At 38.6% G+C, this 16,847-nt stretch overlaps 1 protein-coding gene across 1 annotated transcript in view; it reads left to right on the top strand.

Moving 5' to 3' along the window:
• NMT2 (N-myristoyltransferase 2) overlaps positions 1–16,847 on the top strand; it is a 30,812-nt gene that overhangs the window by 12,646 nt on the left and 1,319 nt on the right. The window contains exons 3-10 of the mRNA XM_074900210.1: positions 994–1,138; positions 6,361–6,479; positions 6,578–6,669; positions 6,776–6,892; positions 7,548–7,718; positions 8,846–8,954; positions 12,564–12,734; positions 15,243–15,410. Coding sequence (XP_074756311.1) covers positions 994–1,138; positions 6,361–6,479; positions 6,578–6,669; positions 6,776–6,892; positions 7,548–7,718; positions 8,846–8,954; positions 12,564–12,734; positions 15,243–15,410 — 1,092 coding nt within the window. The remainder of the gene's footprint in view (positions 1–993; positions 1,139–6,360; positions 6,480–6,577; positions 6,670–6,775; positions 6,893–7,547; positions 7,719–8,845; positions 8,955–12,563; positions 12,735–15,242; positions 15,411–16,847) is intronic.

Consider the following 16,847-nt stretch of genomic DNA (forward strand, 5'->3'; position numbering starts at 1 on the left):
GTTCCTTCAAATGTTGCACTGCAGTCTGGGAAAACCTGAGTACAAGCATGCTGTTAGTATGTCTCAGAACAGGACTTACCACTTGGGAGATAACAAAGCAAAACAAATAAATAGACTAAAAAAGTGAGAGAAAAATCCCTTTAGATTTAGAAGTCTGTTACCATTATTCATCTATCCTATGCAGGTGAAATTCTCATTCCAGTTACACTCAGAGTGATCAAAAGTGACAGTTTAAGAGCTCAGTTTAGAAATGCTTAGCCTTAGGTTTATGCTTTTCAAATAACATTTCTATAAAGATTTTTCATCTTTTAAGTTGAAGATTGATTTATTTTATGTCTGTCTGCTTCTATCAGTTAAAATTCTCTTTAGTTGTGAGTGTTGGCACAGTTGATGTTAGTGGCAAGATGGTTAGCTCCTACACTGTGCAGAAAGTACCTGATACAATAATTGCAAGCTAATAGAAGACAGATACAATATAACTAAGGTTAAAAAGCGGGTATTTGTAGCAATACAACATACCTGAAATACTGGACTATAGTGAATTTAAATATTACTTTATATTATATGGTAAAGTAGAACTTCAAAAATCTCTGTGTGTACCAGTGCTATCTTTAGATTGTTAGATATCTAAGCTGATTGATTTTTGCTGTTTTACTGTATTTTACCAAGTGAGGGGTGGGGCAGGGAATATAAGAACCATTTTACTGTGATACTGGTATCCTGCCTTAATGCTGCAGTATTTGTGTTAAAAATGCTGAAGTTTCGTGGTTAAATGCAAATGCTACTAAAAACTATTAAGTATTTTGTGAAGTTGCTCCTCTGTTGCCCACCTGACTTTCCACCCTCCTGCCTCCAAAGGTTGTACTTTAACTAAGCACGATGAGAAGAGTACATGAAAGAATACTTAACATTAAAATAAATTAGTATGTTTGAACAATTGTTCAAAGTAAACATACTCAATAAGCTTCCTCTTCCTTTTGTCTCTGTGTGCAGAATCCAGCCATTCCAATGCAGAAGCTTCAAGACATCCAGAGAGCAATGGAGCTGCTCTCTGCATGCCAAGGCCCAGCAAAGAATATTGATGAGGCTACCAAACGTAAATACCAGTTTTGGGATACACAACCTGTACCTAAACTTAGTAAGTTTAACTGGATCTGGGCATAAGATCTGTCTTACTGACCGCTAAACAAATGTGTGCCAGCTGTGTGGCATGTTCTCTAGAATGGGTATGAAGTTGGACTGTGTGCAGTAGAGATTCTTCATCTTTAGTTTATGTGGAATTCTTGATGTTCTTTAGGAAAGTGCTTGCCCTTCTCCCTAGTGATCTGCAACAAAATACAGTGTTAATAAATCTCATTAACGTTTTCTATAAAAATGGGACATGCTATTGAAATAGCATTCTTTTGTATATTTTAGGTCTGAACTCTTGAACAACAGAAAGTAGAAGTCTTTTCCACTTCAGGGAAAATAAGAACTCTTTAAGTGGTAACAGAGAGTAAACTTTGATTTTTTTTATTATTTTTTTTTTAATTCCTTTTCCCTTACTTTTTTTTAATATAGAGATAATGCCTCTCTTGCTGGAGGTTACACTGTTTTCATGCATCTTTAAGTGGATAATGGTGCTTCTGTCATGCATGAAGACTTTTACTGCTGTATGTTCACATGCTTCCTCCACAATGTACGCTGCCTTGAAAACATGCTTTTCAGAGTCTGTTCTCTGTTCTTGATACCAAGTAAGAATATGAGGTGACCTCTCCTTGCCTTTAATTCTGTAAGGAATTTGGCAGATTACTTTTTATACTGATCTGATCCCTGATAACACAGTTGGTAAATCTTAGTCTTTATTGGAGAAGATACTTGATGACTCTTGCTTTTTCTGAATTGCTTTCTGAACCTTCTTCCCCCTTCATTATCTCCAAGTTAAGCAGTAGTAGCTCTTCAGTGCCAATGAAACTTGAGGACCCCACAAGTAAAGTAGTCTCAGGGCAGTAGCTGACATTGTTCTGTTCTGCAGGTTTCTCTCCATGGCATTGGAGACTGTTCTAGAATAAGCAGAAATAAGGTAGAGTCTAAAGCACAGGAGCACTTTGCGTGCTCTCTCTCCACAGGGCAGCATTTCACATTAATCCATTTCTATAGCTTAGTCCACGGTGATCTCATTTCTACCTGACTTCTTTGCATAGGGAAGTCCAGAGCAGAGTCCCTGCATGTAGTTATTTTCCACTGGATTGAACTGGCCTGCCCTGGCTCTTCTCCATACAGATTGTATCCAAATACCTCTGTAAACTAGTGGTAGTAATTGTCACAGTAATCCTGCCTATGTGGAGGAAGAGCCTAGCTGAAATAAGTTGATGTGTCAGTCAAAAAATACTTTGGCTATAATAAACCTTTTTCAGAGCTAGTTCAGGTGTTTGCACAGCAGTTCCAGGACTTCAGTTCAGGTTAGTCAATATGTCTTACAGCACTTCTATAGGGATGAGAGTCTGTCACTTGCCAGCCTAAAAGGACCAATGCATTGGCTCTAAAAATGAATTGTTAGTGTTATTTAGTAGAAATATGCTTTGTTGAATTCATCTGGCAGAGTTTTTGTTCCACAGTGTTTATGAATTACTTTTTGATCCTGTTGATTTATTTTCTTTTTTTTTAAGCTTTATCTGCTGAGTGAACATATTGGGAAGTCTTCAATATTTGATATGCTGGATATGTTTAAGTGGAAAAAATTAATCTGTTGATTCAAGAAATAGCTGTAGGGATATTTGCATTAAATTAGCTTCACAATTCTTCTGTCTTTTGGTTGAGGTTGTTAGCAGTAGGTCCTTTAGTTAGGCCAAGTCTGCCATGTAGTGGCAGTAATGTGTAGGCTGTTGATACTTTCCAGAGTTTGTGAAAAGATGCTGGTAATGATGACATTCCAAACTGGAGAGTAGGCCATAACTATTTGTCATGATTGCACATCATTTGGGAAAAGTTCATACTACAAAGGAACATTGGACTGTCTAGAGCTTCATGGTGATGGTAGGATTGAGTGTTTATGGGTAAGTGTCGTAGTTTACAGTGTATTAACATCAGTATATTATCAACATTCTTCTCATACCATATCCCATACTGAATCTAGAACAAAGCACTATTCTCACTACTAGAAGAAGAAAATAGCTCTATCCTAGCCAAAACCAGGATGGTATGAAACAGGGGGAAGGCCAGCAAGGCAGATATCATAATGGGAGGCTGTTACAGACCAACCAACCAAGATGATAGGGCAGACAAAATATTCTGTAAGCAGCTGAGACAAGTCTCACAATCACTTGCCCTTGTTCTCATGGGGGACTTCAATTTACCTGATGTCTGCTGGAAATATAATACAGTGGAGAGGAAACAGTTTAGGAGGTTCCTGGAGTGTGTGGAAGACACTGTCCTGACACAGCTGGTGAGTGAGCCAACTAGGGAAGGTGCCTCATTGGACCTGTTGTCTGAGAACAGAGAAGGATTTGTGGGTGATGTGATGGCTGGAGGCCAGCTTGGGCATAGCAATCACAAAATGATAGACTTTTCAATTCTTGGAGAAGTAAGGAGGGAGTTAGCAGAACCACCACCTTGGACTCCTGGAGGGCAGATTTTGGCCTGTTTAGGGACCTGGTTGACAAAGTCCCTTGGGAGGCAGTCCTGAAGGGCAAAGGAATCTAGGAGGGCTGGACATTCTTCAAGAAGAAAATCTTAAAGGCTCAGGAGCAGCCTGTCCCCATGTGCCAAAAGGTGAATTGTCAAGAAAGAAGACTGGCCTGGCTGAACAGATTGTTTTGGCTGGAACTCAAAGTCAAAAAAGGAGAGTTTATGCCCTTTGGAAGAAGGGGCATGCAACTCAGCGGACTACAGGGATGTTGTGAGGTTGTGCAGGGAGAAAATTAGAAGGGCCAAAGTCCAATCTAGAGCTTAATATGGCTACTGCTTTAAATGACAATAAAAAATGTTTTTATAAATACAGTAGCAATAAAAGAAAGGCTAAGGAGAATCTCCGTCCTTTATTGGATACAAGTAGAAACATAGTGACAATGGATGAGGAAAAAGCTGAGGTACTTAGTGCCTTCTTTGCCTCAGTCTTTAATAGTAAGACCAGTTGTTCTTGGGGTACCCAGCCCCCTGAGCTGGAAGACAGGGATGGGGAGCAGAATGAAGCCACCATAATCCAAGGGGAAATGGTTAGTGACCTGCTGCACCACTTAGACACACACAAGACTATGGGGCTGGATAGGATCCACCCCAGGGTACTGAGGGAGCTGGCAGAAGTGCTCACCAAGCCACTTTCAATCATTTATCAGCAGTCCTGGCTAACCGGGGAAGTCCCAGTTGACTGAAGATTAGCAAATGTGACGCCCATCTACAAGAAGGGCCAGAAGGAGGATCTGGGGAACTACAGGCCTGTCAGTCTGACCTTGGTGCCAGGGAAGGTTATGAAGCAGATCATCCTGAGTGCTGTCACGCAGCATGTACAAGACAACCAGGGGATCAGGCCCAGTCAGCCTGGGTTTATGAAAGACAGGTCCTGCTGGACGAACCTGATCTCCTTCTGTGACAGGGTGACCTGTTTAGTGGATGAGGGAAAGGCTGTGGATGTTGTCTACCTAGACTTCAGTAAGGCCTTTGACACCGTTTCCCACAGCGTTCTCCTGGAGAAACTGGCTTCTCATGGATTGGATGGATGTACTCTTTGCTGGGTAAAATACTGTCTGGATGGCCAGGCCCAAAGAGTGGTGGTGAATGGAGTTAAATCCAGTTGGTGGCCAGCCACAAGTGGTGTTCCTCAGGGCTCAGTATTGGGGACAGTTCTGTTTAATATCTATCAGTGTTGTGGATGAGGGGATGGAGTGCACCCTCAGTAGGTTTGCAGACAAAACCAAGTTGGGTGGGTGTGTTGATCTGTTTGAGGGCGAAAAGGCTCTACAGAGAGATCTGGACCAGTTGGATCGATGGGCACAGGCCAGCTGTGTGAAGTTCAACAAGGCTGAGTGCTGGATCCTGCACTTGGGTCACAACAACCCAATGCAACGCTGCAGGCTTGAAGAGGAGCGTCTGGAAAACTGCCCAGTGGAAAAGGACCTGGGGGCGTTGGTTGACAGCCAGATGAATATGAGCCAGCAGTGTGCCCTGGTGGCCAGGAAGGCCAGTGGCGTCCTGGCTTGTGTCAGAAATAGTGTGGCCAGCAGGACTAGGGAAGTATTCATCTCCCTGTACTTGGCACTGGTGAGGCTGCACCTCAGTTACTGTGTTCAGTTTTGGGCCCCTCACTACAAGAAAGACATTGAGGTGCTGCAGTGTGTCCAGAGAAGGGTGACAAAGCTGGTGAAGGGTCTGGAGCACAAGCCCTGTGAGGAGTGGCTGAGGGAACTGGGGTGGTTTAGCCTGGAGAAAAGGAGACTCAGGAGAGACCTTACAACTACCCGAAAGGAGGCTGTAGCAAGGTGGATGTTGATCTCTCCTCCCAAGTAATAAGCGATAGGATGAGAGGAAATGGCCTCAAGTTGTGGCAGGGGAGGTTTACATTGGATATTAGGAAAATTTCTTCACTGAAAGGGTTGTCAAGCATTTCAGAACAGGCTGCCCATGGAAGTGGTTGAGTCACCATCCCTGGAAATATTTAAAAGACATGTAGATATGGCACTTAAAGACGTGGTTTAGTGGTGGACTTGTCAGTGCTAGGTTAACAGTTGGACTTCCCAACCTAAATGATTCTGTGATTCTTTGATTTGGCAGGTGCTGCTCCTCCATAGAAGAGTAACAGCTTATAGCTATATACTGAGGGACTGGAGTTGTAAATAAGGGAGAAGAAAGCACACTTTCATGTAGGATTTTAGAAACAAGTTTTACATTTCACTAGCATCCCTTAAATGCCCTGGCTTTGCCATGTCACTGCTTCTAAGTAATCCTGTTGAGTTCAGGTCTGTTCAAGTCAGTGTAAACAGGATCCAAGCCATAGCTTGTTAGCTGTGAGTACAACATGTTTCTCATGATGAGACTGTGGATCTTGTGGCTGGCTAAATGCTGTGTATGTGCTGATAAATTGCTGTCCTGTGTTATGAAATACTGGGTATCAGTTGGAGTAGTTCTGTGCATAGTTATCGATACCCTGATGAGCTAGTCATTAGCCTGAATCTGATCTGTGATACTGAGAAATAGTATAAGGTAATAATACTAACCTTTTTCAGCATTTTTTAAAATATCATGTTCCTATCACATAAGTATGAGAAAATACATGATGTGACTTAAATGCACATTTTTTTGAGAACTATCAGGAAAGCTAGCAATGTAACTTCTTTCTTTTGTTGTTGATCTTTTTTTTTTTTTTTTTCCTTTCTCCTCCCTCAAAAGATGAAGTTATAACTTCACATGGTGCAATTGAACCAGATAAGGACAATGTCCGCCTAGAGCCATATTCATTGCCACAAGGTTTTATGTGGGACACATTGGATCTTAGCAATGCTGAAGTTGTAAGTAAAACAATTCTTATATGTATCTAAAATCATTGAAGCTTATTCTGATTGATGTGTGTGGATAAATATTTGGACTTTCTTGTGTGTGTTTTCAGCTGAAGGAGTTATACACGCTGTTAAATGAGAATTATGTAGAAGATGATGATAATATGTTTAGGTTTGATTATTCACCTGAATTTCTTCTGTGGTGAGTAGCAAGTTCCACATTCTGCTCTGGCTGGAGTGCAAAGAAGGGTGTTTTTATTACATCTTCTTAGGCAGTAATTTGTAATTATTTCTGTCATCAATTCTAGGGCGCTACGTCCTCCAGGCTGGTTACCCCAGTGGCACTGTGGGGTTAGAGTGTCTTCAAACAAAAAACTGGTAGGATTCATAAGTGCCATCCCTGCAAATATTCGTATTTATGACAGGTAAAATGCACCATTACTTCTGTATTTTAAAAGAATAACATGATGAAACAAATCTTAAACTGATATCCACTGCCATAGACAACTTAGAGCAAGAGGGTCACTGACCATAAAGAGTCAGAAGAAATCTGTGTATGTAGCAGAGGCTTTTTTTTTTTTTTCACTCTTCCCCCCCCCCCGCCCCAAAAAGCTTGTGGTTTCCTTACAGTAAAGACCAGTAATACATATTTAAGGAATTTTCTTACTGATGGATGATACAGATAACGACATAGAATTTTCTAACCGTACTGGAAAGTATTTAAAGTATAGTCAGTTGGACTTTGTTGGCCAGGTCTCTATAGACTGACAGTCACAAAGTATTATGATACCACGTAGCATGTGCTTGGATGCCATTCTGCATTTTAAATGCAATTGGTTAAGTCTCAGTAGAGCTCTGAAAACAGTGTTGCAACACCTTAGACACAACTTGCATATTGTGCAGTTTGCCATTGCAGTCACAATATCACAGATGAGTGTTTCTTGCAGATGTACTTTGTCACAGGCCAGTTTATTGTTACTTCAGATTCTTCTGTCACAGTATGGGAAGCTACATTTGCAAAAATTAAAATATGCGATGTGCACCTCTTTATAACTTTTCCACTATTTAATGCCCTTTTAGTGTGAAGAAGATGGTAGAAATCAATTTTCTGTGTGTCCATAAGAAACTGAGATCTAAACGGGTAGCACCTGTACTGATTCGGGAAATAACCAGAAGAGTAAACCTGGAAGGAATTTTTCAGGCTGTTTACACTGCTGGAGTGGTACTTCCCAAACCTGTGGCCACTTGCAGGTAACCTAGGTGATGTTCATAATAATATCAGTTCCTGTAGCAGTCATTTTACAGAACACTTTATGTATTTGGCTAGAAACAATAAAAGCATAAAGTCAGTGAAAATAAATGTTGTAATCTTGACTAACCTGAAGACCTCAGTGTTTGTCAGGGTGCTTTTTTGGTTGGTTTGTTTGTTGGTTGTGGTTTGTTGTTTTTTTTTTTCCTCCCAGTGCCTTTGAAACAGCTTCTCAGACTAAAATCTAATTTTGTGTTTGTTTATCATACCTTAAATAGACTAATAGATATTTCTGTTGACCTTCTGGTGGAGGCCATGCTAGCAATGACAACATTGTATACCTGTGTTTTTCAAGTGGCCTGTTTCCCTGCTGAGGCACTTCTTTGTTGACCTGGTTGGTTGCCAAAGATGGCAGAGCACTTCTGGGAATTGTATGATTTGCTTTTTGAAATACTTTCATCTTTCCTGAAGAAAGGACTTGATCGGAATTTGATAAAGACAGGAAAACTATCATGTGAGAAGAATTATATGTAATCAAATACAATTTTGTTTGCTTGGAATGTAATTTATTTCTACTGGGAAAAGTTCAGTTCCAGTAGTAGTAGTTCAGCTGTCTAGCCTTCTGGAGGACAGGGTATTTTTTGATTTGAAATTGTGTTTGTATCTATCAACACCAAAGATCCTCTAAGTCTCTGTAAGGAAGGATGGGGAAAAAAAAAAAAAAAGCCATGCTGTGTTAGAGTAACCAGGGATGTTCTTTTGCACAATGATGTCCTAGGAAGAGATCTCCTTCAACAACCACTTAGACATGAGCAGAGGGTCCCATCTGTACAAGAAAATAAATGTTGCCATGTAAGTATGGTGAGATTGTCAGGGCTATGGCAAGTACTAAAATGTTTAACTTTGTAATTACTCATTCTGTAATAAAAAGCATTTGCTTAGATTCAAAAATATGGTTGGATGTAGCTTCTCCTTATCTTTTGTTGCTCAAGCTTCTTACAGACAGTACAGTCTTGCTTAAAAACAGATTTGGAGAGGAGGAGGAGCAATGAGAGAAAGTAGGAAAATGGATGCAAGTAAAGCTGACATTAAAAATACTATTTGATCTTATTATTAATTTTATTTGCAGGTATTGGCATCGATCACTGAATCCCAGAAAATTGGTGGAGGTGAAATTTTCACATTTGAGTAGAAACATGACTCTACAAAGAACAATGAAGCTCTACAGACTTCCTGATGTAAGCAGTATGACTTCTAGAGAATCCCCACAGTTATTGTGAGGCCCAAAATAACCTTCCATCTGTCTCTGACAGCACAGGCTTTTCTGTGGAAAGGCAGTGCATGCAGGACAAAAAAAAAATAATCTGTGGTTGATGAAAAAGACTTTAAGGGATATACTAAACAGAAGAGGCTATCGCTGGAAATGTAGATACGTATATGGAGAAAATATAAATTTTGACCTAAAAGCCTTAAACAGACAAAGAAAAAACCCAGAAACCTTGGCTTCATAAACATGTGGGATTGAGTTGAAAATGCCGAAGACTATTCTCAGTATGATTAATATGATAAAAGATTACTGGAACAGAAAATTAACAGTTCATGTCTTAAAATTTTCAGAGAAGTCCATCAAAAAGTTGGCTGAATACAGTGCGATTGTTGATTCCACTCTAATTCACAGCTTTTTCTGTTCTGTCAGAGAATGTTGTTCTTCTGCAATGAGCAGGCTCAGCAAAATGTATGTTGTGTACGATTTATTTGCATGGTGTAGCAAAAAAAAAAAGTATTCTGGCATAGCTAAGTTAGTTTAAAATATTTTTTCTCATGTTTGCAGCTAATGGTTAGGCTGCAGAAAGTCTTAGGAGGCATTTCCATGACAGGGCAAGTCACTCTAAGTAGTCTGAAACATACTATGAAAAAATCTCATTGCTGTAATTAATAGCCTACAGAAGCTAGTCTAAGCTTTATGAATGAAAACAATTTTCTTTGTTTTAAAAGCTACCTTTCTATTTGGAGGGATTGCAGAATATCCTTTACCTCCACCGTATCAGTAGATTGTTTTTTATTTAAACACTCCCTTTTGGTTAGGAAAAGTTGGGGTTTTTTTCCTCACTTGTAGTACTTTTAATAATTTATCTGACTTTGGAGACTTCTGTCTGTTGGTTGTATTTAGCTTGATGCTGCAGGTTCTCTTACTACTTAAATATTTGAGTAATACAGTAAGCACTCCTTGGTATAGAGCACATGCCATGGCTTGATCTGAACTCCTGCTGCTGTCAGAGAGATTTGTTTCCTGTGCTGCCTGCATGCTACCTCTGCCTGCACACGCAGGCTCTCCCTTGCGTGCAGGGCAGCAGTTTTCAGAGCTTAAGAATTAATAACCAAATTAATTAGGTTTTAATACTGGGGAGCTAAATATAGCTTCCACCAAATCTTGAAGGCATTAATAGTCTAAAAAAGTGCAATAGACAATTTCAAATATAGGTTGTGGAGGGAGCTCTAATAACAGTTTCTCATGGAAACAATACAGGAAAAGAATAGTTTAAAGAATAAGGATCTTACTTACAGTACAAAAAGTGTAACTACAGAGGACAATTAGAAACAGTAGCAGTTGTACCCTGATCATCTTCCCTTACCATAAAACCTGGATTTCAACAGAAAAATAAATTACGGAAAACAAAGAATACATCATCTCTCATTCATAAAATATAGCTAAGGCAAACATACTCTACAGAGATGTGCAAATAGAAAATAGGTGCTTTGAAAATCAACTTTTAAAAACTAAGTGATGTAGGAGTCCATACGCCTCAGCTGTTGGTTTATTTTTAGATTGGATTGGGAGCTTTTCCCATGGAATACAAAGATCTAATCTTTGTGCTGTTTTCTCTTTAGGTCTAGTGCTTTGGAGTTTTTTGGACGTTTTTTTTCCTAAGAAAGGGTTTAAGTACTATTGAGGGTCTTTATCCTCAGTTTCAGGCTGTTATCATAATCAGTACTGTCACACAAATTTGTTCATACAGGGCACACTGTCCTGTACCTCAGCACCAAACACTGTTTCTTGCATTTTAACCTCTTTTCGTAGTGTCCTTGGAATATCATTGTCACTGAGAGCTTATCTCCCTTTAAGAGGAATTAATCATTTCTAATCACTTTAACAGTCTGAATTAAAAAGGTTTTCAGAAATAATAAATACTGTTATTATTAAATTCCACCCTCACTGAAGGCTGTGTTTGTGCAGGCACCTACAGATATAAAAAATAAAATTTATTTTCTAAGTGTTTAGTCTCTTGAGCAAGGAGTTTTCTGGAAGAGGTGAATTTTGGTTGTGTTTAGAATAAGGACAGGAGCATGTTTGCCTCTGTATGACCTCCTGACTGATTGAGATCCTGAGCCAGGAGACTTGTATGAATATATGCCCAGTGCAGCTTGATATGTGGAGCAGAGTAACAAATTTTAGCCCAGTTCTGTACTCTTTCCCTCACTTCTGGGGCTGCAAATAATTGTTTACTGGTTGCCATTCTGAGCATTGCTGGGGAGTAAAGATGTTCCAGCCCAGCTGCATTTCCTCCCATCCTGCTCCAGTGTATGGTTTTAGAAGAGGGATGAAGGCTTGGAGTGAGCTGAAATTAACCTTTCATAAAGGTGGTTATGAGTGAAATATGGCATAAGAAGTGTCATGTTGATGAGTCAGGTGAATACCCTTATGGATTCAGGGCATTTAAAATAAATCTAGATGATGTGCTGTTCTGGAGGCACACCACAGTCCCAGGCTGCTCAGGAAAGCAGGAAGACTAAATTGTAAATACACAGGCCAGACCTGTGGCAAAACGTGCCTTGATTTTTTTCATCTGTCTGCTGACTTTCAGAGCATGTGAATAAATACCTCCCCCATAATAATGCCTTCTGAGCAAAGCATAATCAGCTACACTAATTTCAGGCTTCCAGTAATCAAGCCTCTCTCTACCTGGCTGCTCTTGCAATTGACTTTGCTATGATTAATGTGATACGTGCCCAAGTATGTAACTCAGACAGATGAGGCAGGATAAATGAGCTCTGAAGAGAACACCCCTTAGCCTCCCTAAAAGGAAATACTCAGGAAAGCTAACAAAAGCTGGGGAGAAAACTTTAATCACCTTTGCTTGTTTAAACATTAATTGTGTAGTACTGGAACACATTTTTTTCCTCTTCTAATGTTTAAAATAAAATATGTAACTTGTTAAAATACTGTAGGTTTCTAATTTCAGGCAGCTGTAAGTTATGAGAAGCTTGCTTGTTAATGGAACAGGAGTTGTGCCTGTATAGAAAGTGGGAGTTTGCAAGTGTTAAGAATGGGTGGATTTTTTTTTATTAAATAAAGTTTAATTAGAAATTAGCTGACTTTGGTTTATAGCTTGACTTTAATTTTCATAACTTTGTATCACAAGTGTTCTTGTCTTCAGATTAACTTCTGGTATGCAAGTTGCTTTGTTTTGTTTCTGTGTCTGGGCCCTAGGTAGTTTAGAAGATAAGAAGTAAAGATTGACCTAAAAAAAAAAATAAAAAAAAAAATACAAAATGCATGAAGTCTAGGCTGTTGGCAATGGTATTTCTTTCTCTGGAGAAATGAAGTTGTTTCAATAATGAAATATAAAGATTGAAGTGCCCCAGACTATCTCAATAATTAGAAGAGAGGGAATTCTGATTGAAAGCCTTTTGTAAAATAGCATAATGAATTAGGTGGCTGGGGTAAAATAGGCTAATAATGAATACATTATAGCAAGTGGAGTGACTGCAACCTACTTTCAGCCTTTGCTGTGTATGCAGTTTTCCTTTCAACATCTTAACATTTATATTTCTTTTGTTACAATAAGGCCACAAAGACTTCGGGTTTGAGACCAATGGAACAGAAAGATACTAAAGCAGTACAAGAATTAATCAACGCTTACTTGAAACAGTTTAATCTTGCTCCTGTGATGGATGAAGAAGAGGTAGCCCACTGGTTCTTGCCCCGGGATCATATTATTGACACTTACGTAGTAGAGGTAAAACATGGGCAAACTACTTCACGAATGTATATGTGAATGCCACTTCCAAAAGTTCGTATTGGCATCAAAATTTTTGAAATGCAGACAGTATGAAAACTATAGGTAGAATTTGATATCATGATTTCAAGCTTTGTTATTTGAATTGAATTCTGTTAATGAGAAAATGTTTGGTTGTGATAAACTGCAGTGCTCTTATAACAGGATATTTTAAAGAAGAATTTTGAGATCTCAAAATACCACTATCTTGAAATGCTACAGCAAAGAACCTTACATATTTTAAAAACAGCCCTTCTTCTGCTTGCATTCCTCCATTTTTTTCCATAGAGATATGACATGATATTAAGCAGTGGTCTTCAAATCTCCTTTTCTAGAAAAAAAGGAAAAATGATATAATGACAGATAAGGATTTGGTTTGAATTCAGTATCATTCTCTTCCGTGTCTAAGTTTCTGCCATACACCAGTTCAAAATTCTTTATTTTTAAAACCAATTTTAGGGGCACCTGCTGGGGGAATTAGAGTTGGTAATCTGCTTCAGTAAAACATATTTTTGCCAGTGGAAGGGGGTGGGGGTGTGTGTGTGTGTGTGTATGTGTATGAATGTGTGTGTATATAGATACATGTATATGCATGAGTATATGTAAAATACAAGAAGTAAAAGTTAACATCCCTTGATGCTATCACGAGTTGCTATCAGCTGTGAGTTCAATTATCTTGAAAATTATAATCTTTGTCCAATAACAAGATGAAGAGCATCATCTCTTCCTACCACTTACTCTTCCCTCCCCATCCTACCACCTCAACTCTCTAACCTGTTGGTCACAACGCTACTTGCAAAATAAGCAGTACAGGAATAGATTAGCATTTGGACTGGAAATCTCCAAGGCATGGTTTGGAATAGCTGCGATAAAGCTAGTGGAGAAAGGTACACTCTTCCCTTTGAATACATGCTAAATCAGTTGTAGACATCATATTTAGTTAGTGTATTCCTTCATTTAGAGTGATAAAATTATTTGAAAATGATCAGCGCTAACATCCTTAAACCTACCAGCTCCCTACAGAAGCTGCAGGTTGTGAAGCTCAGTGTTCACACAGTGCAACCTGAATTTGTGCAGGAGTCTCAACTGAATTTAGAAACCTACTGATGCTGGAGATGAGAGGTCCTGCTCATCGGTTGTCATTGTTCAGGCTTAGCTTTCTACTTACTTTGTAGTGGGTCTAGCGCTCATTGGACTCTTCCATGGTCTAATTTAACCTGCTGTCCCTCCTTCTTTCTCCCCCCCCTACTCCCTGGGTTGGTTTTTGGCTTTGTTGATAAGTTGAAGCCCACAGAAGAGTCCATAGGCACCAGGATCAGCATGAGTGTGCTTAAGACCTGTGTGACCTGGAGAAGTTAGTGTCATATTTTTAAGTCGTCTTTGTAATGTGCAGAACTGAAACCTTAAGATACTCTGTATGACTCCTAAATTAGTATTTTCATTGTCCTTACTGAAGTTAGTGACTTAACTTTTCTGTTATTTGTTGTTAGTGTACCTCTACTACAGAATCTGTACCTGCTCTAAGACAGTAGCTTTTTTTGCATGTGATGGGTTCAACTCTTACTTTTTACTGTGGAAGAACTATCAGTTTAAGGATCCATGTGAGGTCCTTCACTGGTCTCAAAATAGTGAGCATCAATCGTTCAAAAATAAAGCAAACAAACATTTGTGCGTCTCCTTTGCCATATCTTCTTGAAGATACTGGAGACCAAATCAAATAGGAGTGAAAAGCTGGGTAGCTTTTTTGTGCTTAGTATGTCAGTCATAACCCATGTAATGATTATTTTCCATTTCCTATTAATCTGCACTCTTAAAGATGGTTAAACTTCATTAGATGTGCGGAATATTAAGAAAGTTTATGCAGGATACTGTAGATTTCTGTATAAGTACCTTTTTTGGTGACTACTGGTCTTACTAGAATTCTGATGGGATTTAGCACTGTTGTCTTAACAAATGGATTGTGCTTGTTGATATTTAAATCAGCTCTAGTGATTATTAATGTTTTGTATACCAGCACAGTAAATTCTTTTCTGTTTTTAGAAAGTTGAGAAAACTATTCCTCAGTATGAACTTTGTCAGATTTTAAAAATATTCTACTAAAAATAAGTTAAATTGGAAAAAAATTCTATACTTTTTTTGGAAGTGTGCTTTGTTAGCTTTGCTTGTAGCAGGCTAAGCTTGGGAAGCAAACTGAAACCTTCGGCAGTTGTTCAATATCAAAATATTATTGGTGTAATAGACTAGAAAAATCTAAATGTTTGTTTCCTTTTCTGAAGCAACCACTTCAGGCTTCAGTCTCACTTTGATGTATAGATACATCCTCAGCAAGAATTCAGCAAATTTTAGCCAGGATTACCTGTTAGATCATAATACTTACAGTGTGCAAGACTGCATTTATTATTTTTCCTATAGAACTGCTATGTTAGCCTAATCAATAACTGAGCGGTTACTTTTTTTTTTTTTTTGTAGGGCTCAAATGGTATTTTAACAGACTTCCTGAGTTTCTACACATTACCTTCAACAGTGATGCACCATCCTGTTCATAAAAGCCTGAAAGCTGCCTATTCGTTTTACAATATTCATACAGAGACCCCCCTCTTGGACTTAATGAATGATGCACTCATTATAGCTAAATTGGTAAGTTGTTTTGGATTTTTTTCCTGCTTCTTTCACAAAGGTATTCTTATGAGTGGTGGAAAGGTAAGAACTGACTGCAATTTATCCATACCATTGCGTTCTGTTTTCTTTTACTGTCTGCAGCATGGAGTGCAGTTAATGAGACATTTAACATATATATTTTAGAATATAAAATACTGTGCTTGTTTTTGAGTGGTGCTATGAAGATCATGTGTTTGCAATAGCTTCAACAGTGTAAACATCCAAGAGCATGTTGATGACCGTATTCACTAAGTACCAAAAGAATGGAAGGTATCACTAAAATAGTTTCCCTTAGAGATGAGTTAATACATTTATTAAATACATATTGTTTGTTTATTTAAAATATATTTTATTTCTAATATATAATTTTATTTATCGTTTCATCTTGTTACTAATTGCTGCCTGTAAAGCTCTGTAGATGTCATGTTGTAGCTTTTAAGCACACCTTCACGCATAGAATTACACTGATAGATGGTTTAGTTGAATAGAAGGGAAGAGACTATAAATGAAGTTTTTAAGCATAAGAATTGTAAGGGTTTAGTGCTGCCTGATGAAAAGTTAATGCTCAGCCCTTAATCATCACGTTTTCGTGGAGTGCAGGGCAAACGCCAGTGGTAGTGCAGACTGTGGTACATTGTGCAAGGTAGTGGGAAACTTACTAAGCTCACTGTCTATACTTTGTGACTTCCTTTTAAATACTCCTAAACTGATGGAGAGCTTAAAAATCCTCTTTTTCTTCAGTCCCCTTTTTTCCTAATATGGGGTGCTTATTTAAAAGAAAAAAAAAAGAAAAACAAAAAAACAACACACATCTAGTTTTTATAACGAGTAAAGAATGTTCCTTACCATCTTCTTGTGGTTGAGGAACTGAACATTGTTGTTTTGTAACTTATTTTTATTTCAGAGTATAGAAAGTCTCACTGATGAACTGCATGTGTGCTGTTAAGACTCCCAGGATCTTAGGTCAGACTCTCTTGCAGTTAATTGCAAATAAATGGACTTTTATATCCAGACCCTGAAGCAAATTCAGCTGTTCATACGTGGTGGCTGTCACTGTGATGGCTTAACTGACCTTGTTTTTATGTTGCCTGTTAACAGTTCATAGTGAGTTGGGATTTGAGTATGTTTGTGTTGCTGCACAAAACCCTGATACTAATTTGGCTATGTGGCTTTTCCAAGAGCAAAAAACCTTTGGTGAATTTGGAAGGGTGACGAAAAGAAAAGCAGGTAGAGGGTGCCTGAGTAGAGAAGGGAGAGTAACGTGAAAGATTGGAGTTCTAAAGACAATGACATTTCAGAAAAGCACCAAATCACATAAATTTAATGTTTATCATTAACGGAATGATAAATGACTGAAAAATATCGTAAGCTGTATTTATGCAGCTTTAGCTGGAATAGGCCATGTGTGTCAAAACA

This window comes from Athene noctua, chromosome 2, assembly GCF_965140245.1.
Source record: "Athene noctua chromosome 2, bAthNoc1.hap1.1, whole genome shotgun sequence".
Lineage (NCBI taxonomy): Eukaryota > Metazoa > Chordata > Aves > Strigiformes > Strigidae > Athene > Athene noctua.